Source organism: Adiantum capillus-veneris, chromosome 1 (assembly GCF_014529385.1).
Source record: "Adiantum capillus-veneris isolate H3 chromosome 1, ASM1452938v2, whole genome shotgun sequence".
NCBI classification, from domain to species: Eukaryota; Viridiplantae; Streptophyta; class Polypodiopsida; order Polypodiales; family Pteridaceae; genus Adiantum; species Adiantum capillus-veneris.
Genome location: NC_140931.1, coordinates 134,788,957 through 134,815,126, shown reverse-complemented (window position 1 = coordinate 134,815,126; position 26,170 = coordinate 134,788,957). Strand labels below are relative to the sequence as shown.

At 42.6% G+C, this 26,170-nt stretch overlaps 1 protein-coding gene across 4 annotated transcripts in view; it reads left to right on the top strand.

Moving 5' to 3' along the window:
* Positions 1-19,779, top strand: part of LOC147465611 (3-phosphoinositide-dependent protein kinase 1-like) — a 70,678-nt gene extending 50,899 nt beyond the window's left edge. For 2 of the 4 annotated variants that reach the window (XM_086520911.1, XM_086520899.1), the window contains 2 exons: positions 18,647-18,706; positions 19,319-19,779. In XM_086520911.1, coding sequence (XP_086377037.1) covers positions 18,647-18,706; positions 19,319-19,424 — 166 coding nt within the window. In that variant the 3' untranslated portion in view covers positions 19,425-19,779. Of the gene's footprint in view, positions 1-18,646; positions 18,707-19,018; positions 19,144-19,318 lie in introns of all 4 variants that reach the window. The other 2 variants (XR_015189322.1, XM_086520906.1) reach the window with 2 other exon arrangements.
* Positions 19,780-26,170: the final 6,391 nt, after the last annotated feature.

Sequence of the window (26,170 nt, the reverse complement as noted above, 5' to 3'; positions counted from 1 at the left end):
TTATAGAGCTCTCAATAAAATCACTATTAAGAACGGATTCCCTATCCCACGGATCGATGATATACTTGACAGACTTCAGGGGTCTACTTGCTTTAGCAGAATCGATCTGAAGAGTGGTTATCATCAGATCCGAATTGCTTCTCAGAAACGTCTACAAGACAGCTTTCAGGACATCTTTTGGTTTGCGTGAATATTTGGTGACGCCTTTTGGTCTTAGGAATGCTCAAGCTACATTCAACCGCTTGATGGATAGGATTTTCAGAGTTTTCTAGACACTGCGGAAGCATGAATTGGTTCTAAATGTGAAAAAAAACGAGTTTTTCTAGCCTAAGATACATTTCTTGGGACGCATGAATTGGTTCTAAATGTGAAAAAAAACGAGTTTTTCTAGCCTAAGATACATTTCTTGGGACGCATGAATTGGTTCTAAATGTGAAAAAAAAGGAGTTTTTTCTTGCCTAAGATACATTTCTTAGGACACATCGTCTCAACTGAAGGAATAAATGTGGACCCATTTAAAATTGAAACTATTGGCCTGATTTGAAGAATGTTCAGGAGGATCGAAGCTTGTGCTCCTATTATTGGTGGTTCATTCGAAAGTTTGGAGAGATAGCTTCATCTTTGCCTTTGCTGACTCAGAAAGGAGTTCCTTTTACTGGGGACTGATAGAGATTGCATCCTTTGAGACTCTCAAAGAAAAGTTGACTATTGGACTTGTGTTGGCCTTACCAAACTTGCAAAAGCTATTCGAAGTTTATTGTGATGAGTTTGGGAGCAATCTTGATGCAAGAAGGCCATGTAAATTGCTTATGAGAGCAGGATGCTTTTAAGTCCTGAAATGGTTGCACAGAAAGAGCTTTTGGCAATTATCCCTGCTCTTCGGTAATGGCGACACTATCTTCTCGGAGCGACTTTACAGCCTTTACAGATCACCACTGTTTACGCTACTTGTTACAAAAGTAGTTTTCGGAAAAGCAGATGCGGAGGGCTAACGTCTTGTCACAGTTTTACTTCCAGATTGTCCATGTTCAAGGACAGAAGAATTTAGTGGCGGATGCACTGTCTCGGTAGCCCTTGGTTCTGGCTATTTTTCGCAATTCATCACAAAAGGTTCGAGAATATGGTTGGCAATTATCCATGCTCTTCGGCAATGGCGACACTATCTTCTCGGAGCGACTTTACAGCCTTTACAGATCACCACTGTTTACGCTACTTGTTACAAAAGTAGTTTTCAGAAAAGCAGATGCGGAGGGCTAACGTCTTGTCACAGTTTTACTTCCAGATTGTCCATGTTCAAGGACAGAAGAATTTAGTGGCGGATGCACTGTCTCGGAAGCCCTTGGTTCTGGCTATTTTTCGCAATTCATCACAAAAGGTTCGAGAATATGGTTGATCAATACGCCATGGATCTTAATTGTGCTGATATTTTTACAAGGATTCAGAATGGGGAGACAAATTCAGGCTATTCTATATGGGATGGCTATTTGATGCGAAAAACAATGTTATGTGTTACACAGCCTTTGAGGGAAAAGGTTTTTGACAGAGTGCCATTGTCTACCTTTTACAAGCGACCGCGGCATAGATACCACCTCGAAGGGTGTGGAGCGTTGCTTCTATTGGCGAGGCTTAAAAAGGATGTGGATGACTTTGTTCGCACTTGTTTAGTATGCCAAAAGGTCAAGTTTGATAGGCATAAGGCACACGGACTCTTACAGCCTTTACCCTTTCCCACCCACTCCTGGGAAAGCATTGCTATGGATGTCATCTTTGATCTCCCCAAGTTTCAAAGTGGGCATGATGGCATTTGGACAGTCGTCAACAAATTCAGTAAGTGGGCTCACTTCTTTACGGTAAAGAAGACAACTAAGCCTGATCATTGGGCGAAATTGTTTGTCTTACAGAGTTTCCGAATATATGGCATGCTGGAGTCCATTGCTTTGGACAGAGATCCCCGGTTTACTAGTTTGTTTTGGAGGGCAATCTGGGAGAACATTGGCACGCAGTTGCAGCTCTCATCCTCGTTACACCCGAAGACAGATGGGCAATTTGAGATAGCCAATTCAATGGTTTTGAGTTTGTTGAAGTCTTATTTTTCAAATCAGAACACTTAATGGGAAAAGTATTTGCCGTTGGTGGAGTTTGCCCACAACAACACACGGGGAAGGCACCATTTAAATTATTCGAGGGTGCTTAGAAGGTTTCTCAATTTCTAAGCAAAGTTTTGAAAAAGTCTAGCAGGCATGGAAGGCCATCTAACAGCTCAAAGGAGGAGAGCTCGTCCTCTTTTGATAGTGACCAGATCAGCAAGAAAACCAAGGAGTTCAAGAAGGGAGTCAAGCCGTCAGGTTTGAGACGTTTTCAGGCTACTATTGAGCTCTTGAGTTTGTACAACAGTTTGACGTCGCTTTCTCTGGAGGACTGTTCACAGAACAATCCACGATGCGAAAGGTGGCATCTTACTTGAAAGAAACTGTACCTACATGGTAGAGAAGCACCTGCGACGTGATTAAAATTCATGACAATTTTCACGTCAACTTGGATATCAAATGAATATGCAAGAGATGTCATCACATCTTGGCATCACTTGAGAATGACTACGAAAGATACACTAGACAACTACTGCTAGAGGTTTTGGGATACTTATTTACCAGAGAAACCTGATTGACCGGTTTTGCTGTGGTTTGCTAAAAGAGATTTGACACTATTGTCTAAACCAGAAGTCTGACTTTTTTCAGAGACTTATGGGACATGCTAAGCAATAATTTGGAATGTATGCCGGCTCATTGACTTATCTTACGAACAGAATAGTATCCACCTCAACAAGGCAAGAGTCCGCCAGATTGAAGAGAATGAATCAGGTGAACCGGATAACAGATCATCACAGGATTTTGGAGAATCAGATGGTAGCACATCCGAAGGTTCCGACGAACTAAGGGAACCGGATGCACCTTCATCAAAGGATTCTAGAGAAAGGGGATCATATGATAGTGTGTCTTAGGGTTCCGATGATTGAGACTGACGTACCAATGGACAGGGGAAGCCTAAAGAAGCTACCCACAGGCCCTAGGGCACAAGGAAAGAAAGAAAAAAAGGGAATCAGCTGGTAGATCAGAGATTTTCCTAGACTCAGGATAAGATTTTTGAAGCAGACCAATATGATCTAGATGCTTTTGCCAAGGTGCACGAGGCTCTTGAGAAGTCTCAAGAACGGCATAAAAGGCAGCCAACAAGATTCGACGCGACTTGCAGCTGAAGGAAGATGATTGGGTGCTCTTACGGTTTGAGAAGGCACACCTACGGAAACGAAAAGGAAAGGAGCGGCCTTTTCCAAAGTTAAGAATGCGATACTAAATCCCTTTCCAGATTGATGAGAAGATAAATGATGTATCCTTCAGACTGAAGTTGCTAGATACTTGGAAGATTCACAATGTGAGTCTATTGAAACCTTTCAAAGGTGAGGTGCCAGCTAACAGGGAACCTGAGGAGCAACCTGAAATAGAAGAGAGTGAAGAGATACTCGTTACAAAACAGATACTGGCTCACAAGGAAAGGAAAGTAAAAGGTAAAGTGAACGGTGGTTCTTACTTACGAACTATCCGGCATTCAATGTGAAGTGGATGGAGGAGGAGGACCTAGCAAATACTCCTCAGATTTGGAACTTTACCTTGACACTTTTGGTCTAGCTTTGGCTATTCCAAGAGTTCGCGGAGATCAGCAGGTTGAATCTGGTGCAGGCGAGACTGCACAAGAGGTGAGTTACTCCGCTCCTTTGTCACAGATTGCTTGGACGGAATAAAGTCATTGATTTCCCTTTGGACTTCAGGGATACTGATGTGCTCACAGTATTCTGTTGGATGATTTTATGAAAGAAGTACTTCGAAATGGGAATTCTCGACGATGAATCTGATTTTTTTGCTCACTCATGTGATTGTGTTTGAGTGCAGGTTTGCAAGACGAGATGGTTGCAGCATTTCGGTCTTGCAAGACTATGGACATGATCACAGTAAGGATTAGTTAATCCGACATCAATGAGGTCCTATGTGGATCTAGATGCAATTGCTAAGTACGTTGCAAGGAATCATGGTCTTGAGAATCTCTATAGACAGGATCGCAATAAGATTTACGGTTTGAGAAGGCACACCTAAGAAGGATCCCGGACCTCACTATGATTGATTTGATTTGAATGAGATGTGAACGTTCAATGACTGTCGTCTTTGTGCAAGTGTTGGATTTGTGTTGTCTAGTGCATCGGTACTTAGAGTTAGTGTCTATTGAACTGGATTATGGCTTGTCTGTTTTGCAGGCGTAATCGAGGGCGATTAAATTCTTTCAAGAGGGGGATATGTCACAAAATGATGACGTGGCAGCACTACCCGAACGCAGACAACTGATGACGTAGCAGTTGTACGGCAGACCCACCATTTACGTTGACAGCAGTACAAAAATCCCGAAAAATGCATTGACATGCTGACGTGGCAAGCAGTACAGATTTCCGCGTTTTGCGTTGAGAGGTGCTGATGTGGCATACTGTACAGAATTCCGCAAATTACGCTAACTGCTTTTTGGCAGTTTTTGGGCCTAAAAGCTTTTGGGACAATTTGCTTTTGAGTTTAACTATTTTTTGGGGCTTTGGTTTTAGGGCATCCCTTAAGAATAAATAAGCCCTTAGGTCTCACTCTTCAAGGCATCTGGACGCAGAGTCTAAGAGCAAAGGTCCCTCGGGAGTTGTCCTTTGCGATGATTAATGAAAAAGAAATACTGAAATGGACGTCAGACTTAGGGGCCAATACCTCTGGGCACGGAACTAGGCCAGGCTGTGTCAACTCTCTCTCTCTCTCTCTCTCTCTCTCTCTCTCTCTCTCTCTCTCTCTCTCTCTCTCTCTCTCTCTCTCTCAGTTCAGTGATTATGAAGTTCCTTTTTGTTTGTGTGTTGCGATTGATTTCTCGCTTGGAGTGTCCAAGCTTGTTACACTTGTCTTCAAGTAAATCATGTCGGTTGGCTCTATGAAAGTGTTTCTTCTTTGCATAAAACATGTGATCATCGGAGTCCGAACTGTCAGAGGATGACTCTTTTGTAGAACTATCAGAAACGGGTCGGGATTTGCTTTTCTTTGTCTTTTTCTTGTTCTTTCCAAAACTTTGATTCTTGCTTTGCTTCTTGCCCTTTCTATCCTCCTGGCTCGAGTCGGAAGAGGAAGAGTTGTCCGAACTGTCAAAAGAAAAAGAAGAACTGGGTAGTCCTTCGAAACATACATGCTTCTTCTGTTTTCGTGCATTTGCAAAAGAAGATTGATGGCCTAGGTAACCGGGGTAGTCAGTCCCCTTGTTGCGCTTCTTCAATTGTTTCTTCGACGGCTTCTTTGCTTCCATAAGTTGATTGATTCGTTTTTCGACGACGTCATGAAGTTCTTCTTCTGTAAACATCCTTGGGGTAGGAGGTTTCTTGAGAGGTGGTTTTATGGGTGACTCAATGGCTTTCTGCCAATGAGTATGCACTTCATCCATCGGGTGCCGGGTCAAAAATTTGGCATACTGTGGATCCTTTGCAAATTGGAGCATTTGCTTTGTGCACTCATCAACCTGTTGTTGACGTTGCATCTCCAGAAGCTCGTACTCCGTAGGACGAGGTGGCCCGTACTTGTGCTCTGCTAATCCACTCGAATTCTTTGTACTGCCTCCCATTCCTGAGGTGGCAGGAGTTGTCGTCTGATCCTTGCCTAAATTTATGTGTGCCACGAGAAAAGGGATCGGATTTCTAGGTAGAAGAGAACTCGATTGAGCTCTGATACCACTGTAACAAACTTGAACACTAAGTCTGGAATTTGTCGCGACACGAGAGAGATTTACTCAAAACACTTCACAAAATTAAATCACAGTTCGATTGAGTCGATACGGCCCGGCGTAGTTCCGTGCCCAGAGAGATTGGCCCCAAAGACTGGCGCCCCTTTGGGTATTTCTTTTTGTATTAACAATTGAGCAAGTACAATTGCCCTGGGCTCTCCTCTGCTCATCGGCTCCTCAGCTCTGTATGAGCCAGAGGGAGAGCCTAGGGTCTTATTTAAAGGCCGTTGGCCTTGGAAAAGCAGTTTACATGAAAAGCTTAAGTTCCAAAAGCATCTGGTGCCAAAAGCTGCCGCCCAGAACAGCCGGCGCAATTCGCGGAATTCCGTACACCTGCCAAGTCAACAACGCAATTTGTGGGCGTCCGTACAGCAGCCACGTCAGTCAGCTTCTACGCAATTTTTAATCTTGGCCTTGTGTCCCTTTGGCCCTGTCGGCAGTTGTCCATAAGTTGGACGACTTATAATTTGAAAAGTCTTTAATTTAGAATCCCCGGGTCTTCCATGTCATCAGTTTGTGACAGAGCCTGGAAACTACCGAAGTGTTATGATTAGAGACATAGTGGCACAATTGTATTCATCTGTCCTTGAGCAGCAATTGAGTGGATGGGCAGAAAACGAGGGCATACAGGCAGAGGGACAGGCCGATTTAGGAGAGGCTTCTCCACTCTTTACCATATTTTGACACTCAGAGCCATCATTGAGGAGGTAGAGCACATGGGAGATGGATTTCTTGTAGCTTTGTGGATTTCCGCAAAGCATTTGACATGGTGCCCAGAGGTAGATTGATGTGCAGACTAAGGGAGATTGGAGTGCCCAATGAGCTGATTTGGGGGATCATGGCTCTCTACAGATCAGTGATGGGACATGTACGCACTCCAGAGGGGATATCTGATTTAGTTCACTCCACTATTGGAGTGAACAAGGTTGTCCATTGTCCTCTACCCTATTTGGTATGTATATAGATGAGGTTTTTGATTACATTGACAGAGGTGCCCAGCTAGCAAGGACATGGATTCCATATTTTTTATATGCTGATGATTTTGTGTTGATCTCTGACCCACCGGAGGGTATGCAGCGACGTTTGGATGCATTACATAGCTTTGCGGAGGATAGTGGATTATCTGTAAACCTTGGTAAAACTAAGGTTATGGTGTTTATCACCACACCGCAGTGGGTCAGGAGATCAGCTCCTGCATTCACTTATGGTCAGGAGATTGTGGAGTACACAGATGCATACACTTATCTTGGGGTAGTCTTCACCCAAGGTTTTCTTTGAAGAGAGCAGCAGAGACTAGACTAACCAGAGCGTATGCGGCCTTGGGAGGATTGGAGAGGGTGTGTTCACAGGTTCAGTTCCAGAATCCCCGAACAAATCTCTTGCTGTAGGTCAAGATGGGTGGAGAGGGATGGAGAGGCCCTTGGTATCTATGATCTTTCGGTTGATTAGAGCCAAGGCCTCCGTGCCACACGAGATCATAAGAGCAGAGTTGGCAGGCCCCCCTGTGCAGATAGAGGCACTTACCAAATCAGTCTCCTTTATGCACAGCTTATGGGATACTACCAGAGACAGATATGCCAGATTGGCCTTGAGTCCTCTAGACAGATATGCACCATCACTATCTCTTACACGAGTGGAGATTACTAGAATCATTTGCCAGGACTTGACCCAGCTGGACACTAGGAGAACATGCATAGAGCTGACATATGAGTTGGACACAAAGATGGCTTTCTATAGAGAGCATCTTTTCCAACTCACATAAGATGGGTTTGTGATTTTACCCAGCTATATGGATACGTAGCTCTCTCATGGGTTACGTTGTGCCATTGGTCAGATATGAACATCTTCACACCGGCTTGAGATTGAGACCGGTAGGTTCAGAGGGATACCAACAGCCAGCAGGACATGCCGCCTATGCCACACAGAGCCAGAAACAAAGATGAATTATATATGTCAGTGCACAGTGTATCACGAGATACGGGGTTTCTTTCACTATCTATTCAAAGAAGGCTTCGGACCTTTCACCCGAGTCATGAGCTATCAAGACCAGAGATGTCTTGGACTATTTCTACTTGAGTTACACAGACACAGGGACAGTTTACTAAGGAGATGTGGAGAGAGACAATCCCAGAGACAGATTATTGATTTCTTCACACCAGACACCGGACAAATAGAGAAGTAGCCACCATTGCAAAACTTAGCTCATACTCACACACGTGGTACCCCGGTCCCCCATTGACCGAGCATCGGAGCTAGGGAGATCGAGATGCCCACGACTGAGGACAAGAGCTTCACAGCATTGACGGAGACTACAACAGAGGATTCGAGCCATATTGTCTCGACATCCAGATGCAGATGAGGATGGATTCACCACCCATTATATCACCCTCTTATTTTGGGCACCCATTAGTGATCATACATATTCCGCACAGTTCCAGCTAGTAGCACCTTTATATTCATCTTAGTATCTTTTTATGTATCTCTTTTTTGTACCCAGACATGGTATCAGATTCACCAATTTGTAACGAATTGGTCTCATAGGTCATTTTGGCCTCTTGAAGACGTTAATATATCATCTCTCTCTCTCTCTCTCTCTCTCTCTCTCTCTCTCTCTCTCTCTCTCTGTGTGTGTGTGTGTGTGTGTGTGTGTGTGTGTGTGTGTGTGTAGCTGTTTTTACTTAAATAATAAGACATAATTGAACTTTAACATTCAAAAGACAACTGGCTTTAGAGAGAAGGAAATGATAAGTACAAAAACAACTCAAGTCTTAGAATTATCTTTGTACATGGCTTATGAGAATGAAGCCTCATTCCAGTATAAATTGATAGTAGAAGTACTTCCCAAGTAGTAGGAGCAAGTGTAATCATGGACAGACATTTGCTTTAAGCCAAAAAAATTCCAAGAAAGGATAGAGTCCTCACTTGCATCCATTCAAACAAGATAACACATACGTTAGCCTTGGATGTGTTTTATAGGTGTCAATGGACTATACCAGTTGTTATCCATGTCCAACTTACAACTTTTTTAACTTGAAACCAATGTCCAAAGTTTTTCAAGGTATTCCAGATTGTTTGTGAAAAAGTTTTATTTAACCCAAAAATTATATTATAAGTATGGTCCCCATGTTTTATTTATACCTTTTAAATAGATAATAGCAATCATATTATTTTTTATCAGAGGGACCACCACCCTTCCTATCCATGTTTCTTAGTTTCTATAGCATCACATTAGTCAATATCAGATTTTGCCAAATTAGTCAGGCACTACTACTTTTAGTTTTTTAAGTGCTATGAAGCTATAAAGTAAAAAAGAACCTTTAAATATCTCTTATCAACACAAACTTCTATTTGTCAGTACAAGGTAACTGATCCGGCCATGTTTATCAACTCGACCAAAATATACAAGTTCACTTGGACTAACTGAATCACTCTACTTCAGTTTGTATATCCCAAGTCATTTTGTATATTTATACCAATCTTTCCTCCAAGTATATTTTATCAAACCAGTGAACGAGGTGTCAAACCAAAAACCAGCACAGTAACCCATCCTTCTATGTCAGAAACGAGCTAGAACTAAGATGTTAATGCATCAAGAAATCCTTTTACAACTTTTTTAGCAAAATTTAGACAAATAACCATTCTTGTTTACAGTCCTGACAGTGTATATTTTCATATGTCATGCCACGTAAGACAGTAAGCAAGATATTCTGCAAGTGCAACTTTCCCAAAAAGGCACCAGGGAAGCAAACCCCATTAGATTATGCAGTAATACGTAGAGTTTTCTACCCGTCAGATACAGAGTCTAGAGAACAGACAGAAAGCACGACACTAGTGTTTAATAGTCCCAAAGGGGAGGAGTTCCTACCAGTTACCAAGTACCATAGTTGTGTACAGTACTGCCTGAGTCCAAAGCAATATGAAGAGGTCCCGTCTATAGTACGGAGAGATCATGGAAGAACATACCAGTAAAGCGTAATGAAACACTCCCCCACCATGTGCGGTTCCTTCATTAGGGTATGAAAAAGGTGCCAAGTATACCTTAGAGTATGCAGTGAGTTTCTTTTATGCAGGGCTCAGTACCAAGCTATAGTGCAATAAAGACCAAAGTGCACAGCAATTTCAAAAAGCGGGGTTGGAACTGAACAAACCCTACACCCCGTTTTTCCTCCAACCCAGCGCCCCTTTTTTTTGGGCAAGGAACCATCCCAAGCGCTATTGAATCAGCCAATACATCCTAATAATCAACCACTCCAAGTGTTATCATACATATACAAAGCCAAAGATACCCATCATAAGCCTGTGCCATTCACCTTCAAATGTTTATTAACGTCGTTGGAAATTACTGTCAGCCGCTTTTATAGTTAAGCAGTTACCTCAAATGTTCAATCAATGTGTCTTACGGAGGTACGAGCAGAGGTGCTTACATCACCTCAGAACCACCATTTCATAGGCCAGGTACAAACCTGCATGGGCTGCACTGTGAGCTCCATACCACCACAGCAAACAGCAATGCACACAGTCCTCTCTTTCAAACTCTCACACTACAAAACACACTCAAGTCTAAGTGAAAAGCAAAATGCGCCCTCACCTGTTTAAATAGAAGCAGGTCGAGCTTGAATAATCATGGCGTGTAGTGAGCAGTAACCTCCATCATTCTAAGCTTGATTTGGCAGGGTGTCACTCTCATCAAGGAACCAAATGTAGCCACCTCCGACGTGGCTAGGTTATGGTGAACAGAGCTACCTACGCGCCATTAACACGGCAGGGAGGAGAGAACGAGGCAAAGAGACAGGACGTGAAGCCGGCCTCGTTATACAAGAGTTTTTAAGCCCATGTTTAGGCTTATTAAGTTTCTTCCTTAGGGATACCATCCCACGGTGGGAGTAACCAAGGGTAGCCTAAGAAGGAAACAGGCACAATAACCTCGCTTATCTTGATTAGCTAGTTGTCCACATGTAGGATGTCCCTAGCCCCAGTTTTAGCATGGGTGGGTGCCTATAGGGGAAAATAGGATTATTTCCAGGGTATTTTATAATGCCAAGCCATATGTGAGTAAGCCTAGGTTTTTTTTTTCAAAATATAGTTCATAGGTATCATAGAAAAACTGTTAGCTAAATAAGTACTTATGTGTGTGTGTGTGTGTGTGTGTGTGTATCTTGACATTGTACTAGAGTCACATATGGATGTGTACCGTCAGCCCACCCCCTCGCACAGTGTTAGCTAAATAAGTACTTGTGTGTGTGTGTGTGTGTGTGTGTGCGCGCGCGTGTGTGTATCTTGACAATGTACTAGAGTCACATATGGATGTGTACCGTCAGCCCACCCCCTCGCACTCCCTCAGCCCACCACCTAGCCCTCCCAGCCCACCCCTCAAGCTCCTCCCCCCCAACCGGGGCGAAATTCAGCAGCGGAGAAATTTAAATTCAGATTGCCCCCCCGTCGCACTCCTCGGTTCCTCTCCCCCTGGAGAAATTTAGAAAATCCAGAAATTCAGAACCCCTGCAAAAATTCAGAAACTCGGAAATTCAACAGTGCAGAAATTTTCAGATTGTTGCAGAAATTTTTCAAAATTTTCAGAATTGCAGAGAATGTAGATAGGTGCTTGACAAGGACGACCCTCTGGAGCAGGCCATTCAAAAATGCGAAGAAGAAATGTGCCAGACCATCAACAAGATTAATCGCAACCTCCTAGGCACAATAAAGACACTTGAAGAACGCATGTCGGCTCAAGAAAGCAAGATAAACACACTTGAAGATCATGTGACGGCCCAAGATGAGGAGATTGCGTTACTAAAGAAGGAGCTTGCAGAGGTGCAATCACAAAACACACTCCAAGAGGAAAAACTTCAACCCTCAATAATTGAAGAACTCAACACGATCAAAGAGCAAGTGCGGGCCATCAAAGAGGGGGAGGAGCAACACAAAGGAATGACGACTTCTTGGGTGGATGTTATTACAAAGACTCAACAAAAAGTGGACGAGGCCGAGAAATGGATCGAGGTTGCCAAGAAAGGTAAAGGCAAGGAAACAACCCCCATACCCACCATTATTAACTTGACACTAGAAGAGGAGCAAAATAGACGGGTGCGTGCCTTACATGTGAGAATTTGTGGCCTCAAAGACAAAGATAATGTGGATGAGGAGGTAAAAAAACTCATGACTATGATGGGGGTTAATGAGCCGACGCGTACGAGAGCTTGGAGAACGGGCAATAAGAAAATGGAAGCAATGGGGAAACCTCGAAGGAAAGGGCACTTATCCTTCGTTTCCCCACCATGAAAGCAAAGGAGGACTTTTTGAAGAAGAGACCAACTCTTAAGAAGACGGGCATCTTTCTTGGAGATGACCTCACGCTCTCGCAAATTGCTCATATGCAAGAGGTAATTCCGGATATTAGAGCGGCAAGGGAAAAAGGTAAGATTTCTTTTTACCGAGATTGAAGGGTGGTGATATTGGAGCGACGCTCCGCATGACGGTGTGAGATTTGTGGGACCACACTAAAGATGGCAGCATGGAACTGTAACGGGTCACTTCGTCTTGATGTAGGGGCCTTTGAGGACAGCTATATAGGGAGTGACATTGTCTTTTACTCAGAGACACACCTGGACCGGGACAGCTTATGCCACATGTGACTGAATATAGGTGGGAGACAACTTGTCGAGCAGAGACGAGATAAGAGCACATGGGCAGAGGGTTAGGGGGAGTAGGAGTCCTATTCAGAGAGGAGTTACAGCCGCTTGTGCACATTGTTCGGAGAGATGGTCAGTCGAGATACATGTGGGCGAGATTGAGAGCTGAGACATGTAGATTCTTGTACATTGCTATATGTTACTTTGCCCCTGCACATCAGTGTATGCCGCACCTAGAGGACAGTCCCCTTTCTCTATATTAGACGAGGACATATGGGAGTTTTCCAGAGATGGTGACATCATTCTCTGGGGGTCTTTAATGCCCGCACGAGAAATTATCACACAATTTTTTGTAATACCTTAGATGAGATATTGAGAGAGCTAGATACCAGTGATATGGGACTTGACAAACACGCACAGGATGAGTACACGGAGTACGGGAGATATTTGATGGAAATGGAGGCCTCACATGGATTGGCCATACTTAATGGCCTACAGCAATTTCCCGCAGCAGCTGGTTTTACTTGCTTCCGACATAGGCATGGGGCTAGCACAATGGACTATGTCATGGCACAGCCGAGCTTCATCCCTGCATCCAGGATCTCACAGTAGGACCCAGACCAGGGGGTATAGCAGTGGATCATGCTCTTTTGACACTTTGAGTCTCCTTTAGTACAGTACAACGCAGGTGTCAGGGAGGACACATACCCACGATACATTTAGACGAGAGACTGACCTGTCCATACAGAGTAGGTCTATGGTTATTTATGTACAAAAGCCAGGCCAAGACTTTCAGTGGAGGAGCTGACCACTTTATTGACTGAGACATTGCATGATGCAGCAGCAGAGGCATAATAGCCTTCCCCGACGCCTTGTGCGACGGAAGAAGCGAGCGTCCTAGCTCAGATGGAGCGAGACTTATGCCAGTTGTTTTTCCAGGAAGCATGCCAGAGAATGAGCCCTAACCTCATATTTAAAGGCCCTTGGCCTGAAAAGCAGTTTTTCATGAAAAGCCTTTTAACTCAAAAGCATCTGGTGCAAAAGCAATGCCAAAAAGCTGCCAGCGTAAATCACGAAAATCCGTATTGCTACCATGTCATCAGCCAGCGCAAAACGCGGAATTCCGTACAGCATGCCACGTCATCATGTCAGCGTAATTTTCGAAAATCTGCCACGTCATCAGTATTTGTGTGTGTGCGGGTCCTGCTTTATTTTAATCCTTTGTGTCACTTGGGGCCCATCGGACAGGGTCCCCATAAGTTGGGAGGACTTCCTTTGTTACTTGTTCTTCTTAGGGTTTAGGCCCCTCGGCCGGCATCTGTAAGTTGGCTCCATTCTTTAGGCTTTGACACGTCAGCAGTTTGTTACATCTCTCCTTCTTGAAAGAGAGTAATCGTCCGCGATTACAGCATATCTGCAAAACAACTCAAGTTAGCTTAAAAATAATTTCCGAGGGTCATTCTGAGGGACAATCAGTTTGCTCTTTTTATTAAGGAGTTAGCTTCTCCTTTTTGCTCTTTTGATCAAGGAGTTAGCTTCTCCTTTCTGCTCTTTTGATCAAGGAGTTAGCTTCTCCTTTCGTCCAGATCGGAACTCTTGATATTCCGGCGTAGTAAAATTAGCCATCACACCCAGACCGTACTGATCTTCCACGGGTATCTTGATGCACTAAAATTACATACCGAGGCAATCTCATCCAATTTGGAATATTCAGTAATTGGCACATCACAATGCAACACAAATGCTTACATATGCATGTTATGAGACACAACAAACAGCGCCGATGAGCACTCCCCCGAGACAAACGGTCTGCGGTATGAAGCTACTCAACAACTACCTCGTCACTCCCCCTGCAAATAACCTAAAACGGTCCGGGCCATGAGCTCAGAGGACTGTACAACCAAACGCTTCCCAGACCGCAGTCTGCGTCGCTTGGAGGTTCAAGCATACAACCAAACGCTCCCCAGGCATCGGCCTGCGTCGTTTGGAGGTTTTCTAGCATACAACGGAACGCTCCCCAGGCATCGGCCTGCGTCGTTCCAAGGTTCAAACAATACCAAAAAAGTATTTCTCACTTCTCCACCCAGGAGTAAAATCACCAATCATTGAAACGAGTATTTAAAAGCAGAGTCAAACAATTCAAATCGGCACCAAGACAGGTTCAAAACAGATACCATCCATTTCAAACAGATTCCAAACAGGATCGCCAAACAAGATCAAACAGAACTCAAACTTAAAAAGCAATCTCGACATCAGTCGAGCTCGAAAAGTCGACGGACTTTCCATCCTAAAACCTGCACCAAAAATTAGGGTTAGGTTCATTCCGTAAGATCGTAGCCGAGCACAACATGGTCCATACAGCTCTTGGACAGATAGTGTTTCTTTGGCGGCGATGGTAGTCCCAAGCTAGCAATCGCACCGAGTCTCCAAGGTCATCTGCTCGTGAAGAGACATCTACTGAGAGATGTCAAAAATTTCAAGTTATGATCTGCTAGGGTTTCCATGGCAAGCATTTTAGGATACCCCACTCTGCCAGAAGTTGCACTCCGAAGGAAGATGTCAGAAACCATATAACTTCGGGCAAAAATTTTCTTGAAAGCTTGCCTAGTACTTGGAGTATGCTACTTGGTAGCTATCAACATCTGCATGGTACTGTCTCAAAGAGGGAAAAAAAAAGCAGCTCGAAACAAATCTTGGATCCTTCTCTTGCAAGTGACCTTAATGGCTTATGCCCTATAAGACATGAGCGGTGAAGATGGGAACGCGCCCGATGCGCGATGAAGTAAGGGTGGGAGTGGCTAATAAGTCCAGGTTAGAGGGCCAAGATACCTCAAACAATAGCTCTGTCTGCTCTTTTGTAGGACCGGTATGCTTTCAGAAAAGCACACACCTGATGCTCTGATACCACTATCACAAGACGGGCACCACATGCCAATAGAAAAGAACAGATTGAACAGACTTTTAGCACTTCAATAACAACTGAACTGATAGAGAGAGAGAGACGACACGCGACACGGAGTGGCGGAATTCCACCCCAGAGAGTATTGGCCCCAAACCTTGCACCCCTTTCGGTATTTCTTTATATTGCATCAACACAGTACAAGCCGGTACTCCAGACTCTGCACCTTCTCCAGGAAGCATGCCAAAGAATGAGCCCTAACCTCATATTTAAAGACCCTTGGCTTGAAAAGCAGTTTTTCATGAAAAGCCTTTTAACTCAAAAGCATCTGGTGCAAAAGCAATGCCAAAAAGCTGCCAGCATAAATCACGGAAATCCGTACTGCTGTCATGTCATCAGCCAACGCAAAACGCGGAATTCCGTACAGCATGCCACGTCATCATGTCAGCGCAATTTTCGGAAGTCTACCACGTCATCAGTATTTGTGTGTGTGCGGGTCCTGCTTTATTTTAATCCTTTGTGTCACTTGGGGCCCCATCGAACGGGGTCCCCATAAGTTGGGAGGACTTCTTCTGTTACTTGTTCTTCTTAGGGTTTAGGCCCCTCGGCCGGCATCTGTAAGTTGGCTCCATTCTTTAGGCTTTGACACGTCAGCAGTTTGTTACAGCATCCGTACCACATGAGATCATTAGAGCGGAGTTAGCAGCCCCCCCATGCAGATAGAGGCGCTTACCAGATCAGTCTCCTTTATGCACAGTGTATTTGATACTACGAAAGATAGATATGTCAGAATGGCCCTTGAGTCCTCCAGACAGTTAGCTTTACAGGGGGACACATCATGCTGGTATGCGCAGATGTCATCATGGTTCCAGATACATGGCTTCAGCATGGACAACTTACCCCCCTTCCAGTACTCCCTCGATGCACCATCGCTGTCTCTTACACGGGTTGAGATTACTAGACTCGTTCGCCAGGACCTTACCCAGTTGGACACCAGGAGGACATGGATAGAACCGACACAAGAGTTGGGTACGAAGATGACTTTCTATAAAGAGCATCTTCTCCAACTCACAGGGGATGGGTTTGTGATTCGACCGAGCTATATGGATACACATCTATCTCATGGGTTACGGTGTGCCATTGGTCAAATACGGACATCTTCCCACCAGCTTGAGATTGAGACTGGTAGATTCAGAGGGATACCAGCAGCCAAGAAAATATGCCACCTATCCCATACAGAGCCAGAGATGGAGATGCATTATATATGTCAGTGCACAGTGTGCTACGAGATACGGGGTCGCTTCCATTGTCTATTCAGAGACGGCTTCGGATCCTTCTCCAGAGTCATGAGCTATCAAGACCGGAGATGCCTTGGATTGTATCTATTTGAGTTACACCGACATAGAGACAATTTAGTAAGGAGATTTGAAGAGAGACAATCCCTAAGACAGATTACCAATTTCTTCACACCAGACAGAACAGATAGAGGAGCAGCCACCACTGCAAAGCTCAGCTCATACTCACACCCGCGGTACTCTCACTGACCGAGCATTGGAGCGAGGGAGATCGAGACGCCCGCGACTAAGGAGAAGAGCTTTGCAACATCGACGGAGACTGCAGCAAAGGATTCGAGCCATACTATCTCGACGTCTAGAGTACAGATGAGGATAGACTCATGACCCATTATATCACCCTCTTGCACTGGGCACTCATTGTATCAGTGATCACACATATCTCACACAGTACCAGCTAGTAGCACTCCTCGATTCACTTTTTAGCATAATTCATTTCTATGTGTGTGGTGTATCAGGTCTTGATACTAGAGAAAGAAACTCTCTGTTTTTGTCTTCTTGGTGAGAATACTCTCTCTCGTTTCTCCATTTACCTTTCCCTTTTGCATTGCACATTTTTGAGATAGTCCATGTGAGCTTGATTCCTACCATGAGCATTGTTCAAGGGGAGGTTACTAGAGCGCATGAGTAGGATATGAGTGTTTGTTTGCATCTCATCATAGTCTAAACCCCAAGGGAAGCGTTGTTAGGAATGGGATTTTAGCCTATGACCGTCTTTGTGAAGATTCCCTTGTATGAAATGATTATTCATGTGAGATGATTACTCGTGAGATGATTACCATGGAATGAATACCCCCATCTGCTATGTGCATGAATCACCCTTTGATGCTGACTTGGCAAATATACATTTCACAAAAGTCCAAAAGCATCCCTACAATGAGGGGTCGACCACTTCTTTTTGCAGCTTGATGTCATGACCTCCACCTTATCAGATATAAGGCCTAAAGAGAGTTTTTGTACACACATCATGAATAACGCAAGGTATGTCTATTTCAATCATGAATGGCTCATTGTCATTTCCATCCTTACCCTAACAAAGCAGTGAGTGGGTCAAAAACATTTTGACAGAATTGATTATCATGACTTTCAACTACCACTCTTTGCAACTTTTTTAAGAGACCATTGTTGCTTGCTTTCTCCGATGGTTTTTCTAAGAAGCCAAAATGAATAATGCGTTCGAATGGCTTTTAGAGTTCATGCATGATTCACAGATTGGATTCATGCAAGTCTCAGTATGGATGAATCCTGGAAAGTACTTTTACCTTATTTGAATCGACAGGGTGGAGTGCTTTACATATATTTTTATGTCATTATGCTATTTGCCGTGAGACAGTGGTTTCAGATTCCATGAGAATCGTCTTGAAGCTGCTTTGCTTGGGATCGAGTGCATCACCTGTATATGATGACTGGAGGTAGTTTGGTTGGGCAAGGGTGTCCGTTTTGCTCTTTATCGTCTTTGATCCTTTTGTGGAAAGCAATCACACATTTGAGGAGCCTCAGGCCTAGTGTTTGAAGGGTGAGTCTGCCTGTACGAGCCCAAGAGGATCTAAACTACTGGGTTAATGAAAGACATGATATTGTATGTCAATCAGACAAAGAAATTGTGGCGGGGAGGGTGGGATTGAAGGATGTTGGCAAAGTTCCTGATAAAGAGACGCTAAATTGCTATGGGAAGTTAGTTTTTTCTGGTGGAGTAGTGAGTGGATAGACCTTGGTTAAAAAATAACAGAGTATTTGGAGGACAGTGCTAAGGCGAACTTCTACTGCGTGCAGTGACTGCACACCATTATTTCTGATTCAAATTCTTTGTGATTGTCTTCAGATCATCGAGTTTAGCCATCAATACGGTTATTAGCCTCTCTTTTGCACATGCATTTAATCTTAATTGATAGTACTATTTATGTATCTGCTTCTTTTTTTTTCAGCCGTTGCTGGTTCTTGAAAGCTATTTGTAGCCGTTTCCGGTTGCGTTTCATGCAACTATGGTATGGGTGCTCGCAGCTCATGTTTTAGAACTTCGAGATAATTTTTTTGCCTGTCTACGATCACTTGGATCACCTCAATTTCTCCCTCTTTACGGTTAGAATAAGGGTTCCATGTTTATATATGTATTTCAATGCTTGTAACCTTTCTGGATCCTTAGTAAGAGCTGTTTAGTTTCTCCTAATGGTTGTAGCTGTTGTGGAATGTTTGAATCAGGAATAAGTTTTTACTACCATACAAGCAGATATTAATGTTATTGATAGTGAAGAAGAACAAGAATCTTTCATCAAAGCGGAAAATTTTAATCCTCACAGGAAAGCCAAGGTTATTCTACGTAGACCCAGGAAAAATGAAACAGACGGGGGAGATGAAGTGGTCTTATAATGCTAGTGAAATGTTTGTATACCCAGAGAATGACAGGAGATTTATTATTGCCACGGTACTCTTTTTACGAAGATCTTTAGAGATTTCGGCTTGATTTGAGAAGAGTTGCATTTTGCATGTGCATCCTGTAATCTCTTCAAGATTCAAACCAGGGCTTTCGTTGAATATGAAAGTTGTAATCTGCGGTTTTGGTGAAAACTCTTTTCTGAACATTTTGTGTGTTTGTGCAGCCAATTAGAACATATCGCTTTGAAGATGAAAGAAGCCTGGCTTGGAAGTGGAAGGATGCTATTAAAGCAGCCCAAAGAAGATGAAATACTTGGAATGGTTCTATGAAGGCTGATGAGAGATGGAGCACCATTTTAACGAGTCCGCATCTGATCTTTTCTGTATGGCCTGCTATGATGTCTACATATTCTCAGGAAAGTTCAGCAGCCTTTAGCTCATTTATGTGTGTGTGTAGCATCTGCAGCTCGTGGAAATGTCATTGCTTGAACAAAATTGTTGTTGATCGTAAGGTTATGGGGAAGAGTGTATAATGTCATACTTGTATGTGGTAGGTGCTTTGATGGACTTCTTCCTAGGTAATTCGACAACTCGAGTTACATTGATAGTCATTGGATATCTTTTTGTTGTCAAGACGACATTAGGTTGTCTTCATTATTGGGTAATTTTGGAATTCCTGGAAAGATATGAGGGGTAGTTGGGAAATTTGAGGGTCTTTTTGGGAATTTCCACAAATTTCAGAGGTATTTTTATAATTTTCCCTTTTTCAAATTATGTTGCTATAATGGCCCATGTGGCAGGTTGAGACAGACATGGTTCGATATGGGGGGGGGGGGGGGGGGGGGGTACACTGATTGCTTTCCTCTCTCTCTATATGCACCCATAGAAACATTTTACATGTAGCTATAATCCTCTTCTTTCCAACCAAAAAAAGAGTGGATTGAATGATGACCTATTGGGGCTTCAGTTCAATCTTGAGTCTAGCAATTAGGTTGCAAGAGGTATGCTAGCAAGATCTAGGACCCATCATGTATTCATGTTTGTTGCACTAGTCTCATATGATTTCAACAATTATTTGTCAGTGAAAGACATCAAGAGGATCTCTACTGAGTATGATAAACCTATACTGCTGTCTTTGGTGGGCTTTCTTTTAGACCAATTGCAAGCTCAATTGTGTTAAAATACTATGCAGTGGTTTGAGTTTGTGGCATTTATAGGGGCTTCCCTCTACAAATTTTTTTCGATTGCCATAGCATTTTGGTTTGATGTATCACATCTATGGATGAGAGACTGAATCTTTGATGTTGTGCACAGCCTAGTTGGCATCGGATTACAGGTCTTCATATGGATTTTTGACAAATTTTAGCTCTGCAGCCAATTCGGATACTTATTGCATATAGGAGCTCCTACCAAAGTTGATTTAATACTTTAGAGTGGCAAAGAGAGTGTGCTTGATGAGGAGCAATTTCGAAATTGCCCTACGTGCTACATTAGATAGCCAAAATAAAGTTAAAAGCATTGATTGAGCAAAGGATACTATTTACAATCCTTGTTCTTTTCTAAAACTCTCCATAAATTCATAATTTTCTAGTATAGTTAGGTAAAAGGCAAAAGCTCCAATTGGCCATCTCTTTGCAATAATTATAGGTAGGGTATATGTCTCTTCTATGCCTCGTGCTCCCTTGTTACATTGATTGTCCAAATGATTGTCAAAGAATGTTGACACCATGATTTTTTAGTGTGGAGGAGCTAATGACAATGTACAAAAAATAGAACGGGAGCTTGGTAAAACATGATCTAAATTGAGCTACTTCTTTGATAGTATAACTTGCAACTATCTCCCCCCTCTTTTTAGAATTCCTAGGTAGTTATACTACATAGGAATTATAAAATTTACTAGAAAATTACAAAAACTAAAAAATCGGGTAGCATAACTTTACCCTTGCCCTTCCCAATATGAGAGAGAGAGAGAGATGTCTTAATATCATAGGAAAACCCCCAAGAGACTTCCAATAGTTATCCAATGAAACCTATGAATCAAGACCTATTACTCAAGAAAGAGGTGGGATAAATGGTTTAGCACAACTGGTGATTGTGAAACTTCAAAGAATCTTGAATCTAGACCTATTACTCGAGCAAACTCGGATAATCGATCTACCACACTTGCATAACTCACTCTCTCTCTCTCTCTCTCTCTCTCTCTCTCTCTCTCTCTCTCTCTCACACACACACACACACACACGCTGTCTTACTGGATGCAAAAAACTTGCTCCATGCTACAAAGTTTTAACTTTGCCCTTGAAGGCATGTTACAAGACGTCCCCTATATAGATTTGGCTAAGTTATTTTCGCTTGGATTAGTGCTCCCTTGGGAGTCTGTCAAAGATTTGCTTTACAGTGGGTTTGATGGTAGCATTAAAGAATTGTTGACACTAGACCATGCTTGATATTACCCTTTAACTTGCTAGATTTGTTGAAAAGGGGCTCCGTAATGGGAGAACATCCTCTTGCTTTTATATTTTTGGGAAAGAATATTGTGTGGTAACCCGATCCTCATTACAGGTGCTTGATCTTGGAGGGACTTTTCTTGTAACTTTCTTTGGTTATTCTAATAAGGGCACCTCTAATTGACTTGTAGATAAGGGCTTTCCTTGCAAGTATAATTCTTGCTGGTATATTTTGATGATAGGAGATACTATATTTTTAAAGGAATCCCCTCAAGGAATGCATTCTTGCCTTGGAATAAGTTGTGTCCTATTTTTTCTTGATGGCAATCCCACCTTGGAGGGAGGAGCTAACTTAGGTATGATCCTTCCCCTGCCCATGGGAACCTTCCCGTTTGATTCCTTTGGTTAGGCCACAACCTGCTTGGGGTAGTGAATTGGCATTAATTGCCACTAGACGTATTTCGGGGTCTTGCTAGCTTTGTCTCCCTCTTTGCATTGTGGCTGTCATCCTTTGGATGTATTTCTCCTCTTATCCCTCTGCATGTGTGTGACATCAAGTATCCTTGCTGATTGCCAATGCATTCCCCCACCTCCCTTTTCTAGTTAGTAAGGCTTCGCGGGATTCTAGCTTCATAACATGTAAGCTCTGACTATTTGATGCATGTTGGGATTTTAGGCCAACTAGACCGGACATCCACGAACCCAGCACTAACAATTCACTTATTGGTTTAAAATAACATTAAGGAGTGGATGAGTACTCTTCTCATCCGGCGCTCCGCCACTCCTGTGTGTTTTCTGCTTCCCACACTAATCGCATGGACACTCTGCATGCATTCACACATGGTATCAGAGCTATGTGATGGTGGTTGTTCCCCTCTTGCGTTCACGTGAGCTCCCTCTACTTGAGAAACTAAGGCTTGGGTAGATTAAGGTTGTGTGCAGAGAATTAGAGCTTTGAGTGAGCTCGATAGCACACAAAGATCAGAGTAGAGAGAGAAAAGGGCTCGTGAAGAGCTGAGACCATGAGAGAGAGATGAAGAGAGAACTTGGACAAGAGTGATCGGCAATCCCCCATTAAAGCTACAATTTCTCATCTGCATCACATGCACACAGTTTCAATCCTGATTTTGGTTCCATCTATTATTGCAGCTTCCTCATCATGTCGGGAGTATTCTTAGCAGGTTTTCTGCGATTTTATCCCCCTTTGGAAGCCATTTTTACTCTTGGAATCTCCATCTAAGTAACATGCAAAAGGTAACTTTCAGCGAGTGTTTTCGGTGTTGGATTTGACTTTCCACAATTCTTGGCTTACGACATCAATTCGGTTTTGAAATCGACCTCTTTGCATCCCATCGACATCAGCATCTCTCATCAACTTCGAAATCCCGCGTATCCTTACCATCGACTATCTATCGTCAACGATCATCCCACGGCATCAACATCAGACTTGTAGGTATTTTTCGTATGGACACCCCTATGTTCTATTTTGGTATACAAACATGCTCTCCAACGTCAAGAGAGAGTTCCAGAGTGTGTTTGAGGACTACCATGATATAGTCTTGCAGTGGGAGTGTACTTTTGCTCCCATAGAGTCTCTCAAAAGACCATTTTCTCAAGCACGTTGCTCGGAGATGGAGTTTTCAGCATCGGCATTGTAGGTGGTATTAGCATTGGAGTTCCAATCAAGAACTCCATTTTGGTCGAGGTATAGATTTTGGGGACGACTTTACAGGTGCCAGGGAAAGCTACTTTTGCATACACATGTGTGTTGTACTCTCTATGCATGTTGAAAGAAGTTTATAGTGCCATATGCTTTTGTTGGCACTCATGTATACAGTTGTGGCTCATCTTAGAGATTTTTTTATCTCTATTTCTAGAGTCATCTACAGACACAGGGTTTACAGGCAATTAGATACAGGCTTTGCACCAGTTCTTGGTTTTGATGGGAGTTTATGCGTATGTTAGTATTGCTTATGTGTTGTGTGCTCTTTTGAGTGCATTATCCCCGTATCTCTACACTTTTGCAGAGATTTTTGACTCATGTACATTGGGTTGTGGATAGTGCTTATGTACATTGTTATGGAATATATCGTTGCTTGATTATTTGCAATTATTCGATCATTTTTTAGGTTCAGTCTGGAAGAGCCCTTTTTGAGACTGCTTCTTAGCCTTTTGGAGGGTCCTACGTGAGGTTTTATTGAGCTAGGGTATTCTTGAATGTTAATATACCTTTGATGATATAGGTTGTTGGAGATCCCCTATTTGTGGCCCCAGCATAGGATATGTATAAAGGTGGCTATAGGTGCTTTGACGCCATGTTGGCAGTCTATTGTCAATGAGTGGTGATCAATTTATGCGCTTTTGCAATATCTTGATTGTTTTTTATGTGTTATTTCTTGTTTTGGTTTGAGATTTTTCTCCCCATAGAGAGGACTTTGCGGGATTTTTTTCTAGTGATTCATTGGCACTCTTTTTGCTTGATAAATTACTGAAATTTTGTTGAGATTTTGTTCTCTATGCAAAGGAGACTCTATCAAAATTTTCACAAAAATGTCGCCATGAACTCAAAGTTGGATTCTCTTGTATTTGTTATTGGATGACTGGTTCTTCAGAAAAAGATGATTATTACATCAAGAAATTTGATGGCACATACTTCATAATTTGCAAAGAGTGCATGTTAGACGTGTTGATCAATAAGTGTCTCGTAGTTGTTGAAAGCACGCAAAGACAATGCATACATTGATGACCAGTGAGAGGAGTTGATGCTCATGCTAGAGAACCTATTTGCTTGCACCTAGTGAATCCATATTCTTCACTATTATGGACAAGACTAATGCGAAGGATTTATGGGAGAATTTATACTTAGCATGGGATTATCTAAGTGCTTTGAGCAAAGTGTTTCTTATAAAGACACTTATGCGTTTAGACATGAAAGAGGGTTCCAATGTCAGTTCAAATTTGAATGAGTTCAATAGATTGTTTATGCAGCTTACTTCAAAGCGACTCAATTTGGATGATAAAACAAAATCCACCTTCTTGTTATGCTCTTTGTCTTCGTGATAGGATACATTTAACACAATGATAAGTAACTCCACATCTAATAAGAAACTTGCATTCAGTGATGTTACTAGTGTTTTTCTCATCAAAGAGATATGACATCAATCTCTTAATTCTCGTGAGCATGGAGATGCCAACATGGCTAGTAGTGGGGTTATCACAAGCAAAGAGGTCATAGTCACAATTGTGGTCATTCTAAAGACTGCAAGAATGGTTGTAGCAAGAGTCGTGGATGTGACATGGAATGCTATCATTGCCACAAAGGGCCATTTACAAAAAGATTTTTGTATTTTGATGTGTGAGAAAGGGAAATACATTGTAAAGTCTGATCCTCCAAAGAGCAGTGTGAAGATTGAAGAGCTCAATATAGTTGAGTCTCCACCAGCTGAGGTTCTTCCTGACATGCCGCAGCCATCAGATATGTTGATTTTCACTACTAATTTGAGTTCAAATGCATTGTTGGCTCTAGATAAATGTCATGCACAAAACTGGATCATTGACTCAAGTGCCAATTTTCATGTTACTCCACATAGGGAGTGATTCTCCAGTTATGCTCCCACATATGGGCACAAAAGGTCTTTTGACTTTCCACCTTCATTTTTCTTTTTACTTTCCACCTTCATCTGTCTTTTCATTTTCTAAACTCACCCTTTACTTATGCACTTAATATGTTTTGAAAGAATTTTTATTTTTCTGAGATTTAGGAGACCTAATGGTTTGGTCAAGCTTGGTGATTCCTATCAGGTTGAGATTTGTGTCATTGGCGATGTGAAATTGTGTATGCATAACGACACCAAGTTTATACTTCAAGTTGCTAGGCATGTATCAAATTCGACTAAAAGTTTGGTGTCATACGGTCAGCTACCTATCATGGATCTTGGATGATTTGCAAAGGAACTTGGTTATCTTGAAAGGCCAAAAGTATAGCTCATTGTATTCTTTGTATGTCTCTATTGTGAAGGATAATTCCATCTATGTTGGTAAGCTACCTTCTATTGATTTGTGGCATAGCCAGCTTGGTCATGTGTCAAAAACTCGTCAGAAAGGAATGAAACAACTTCAGCGTTTGATTACTGCTTTTGTGTGAGCACTGTATATATGGCAAGCAAACTAAGATTACTGCTTTTCCATTGAAAAAAGAGTCAAGGAACCCTCTAGACGGTACATAGTGATCTATGTGGACCTATGGCGCATAATTCTCTCACTATGTTTTTAACCTTCATAGATGACTCTACTAGGAAGGTATGAGACCTTGTGGAGCTATGCCGCACAATTCTCTAGGGAGACACTATGTTTTTAATGTTCATAGATGACTCTACTAGGAAGGTGTGAGACCTATGTGGACCTATGCTGCATAATTCTCTAGGGGAAACACTGTATTTTTTAATGTTCATAGATGACTCTACTAGAAAGGTGTGGTCCTACCACTAGTAGTGCTCCAGAGAGAGCAGATTCCATTAGTCAAGCATTGAGATGATCTACGAGAGTCTCTCGTACACCTAAGCATTTTCAACCAGGGTTAGACTATTAGTCGTTGACTACGGAGAGCTACCCTGCTTACCAAGAGGCTAA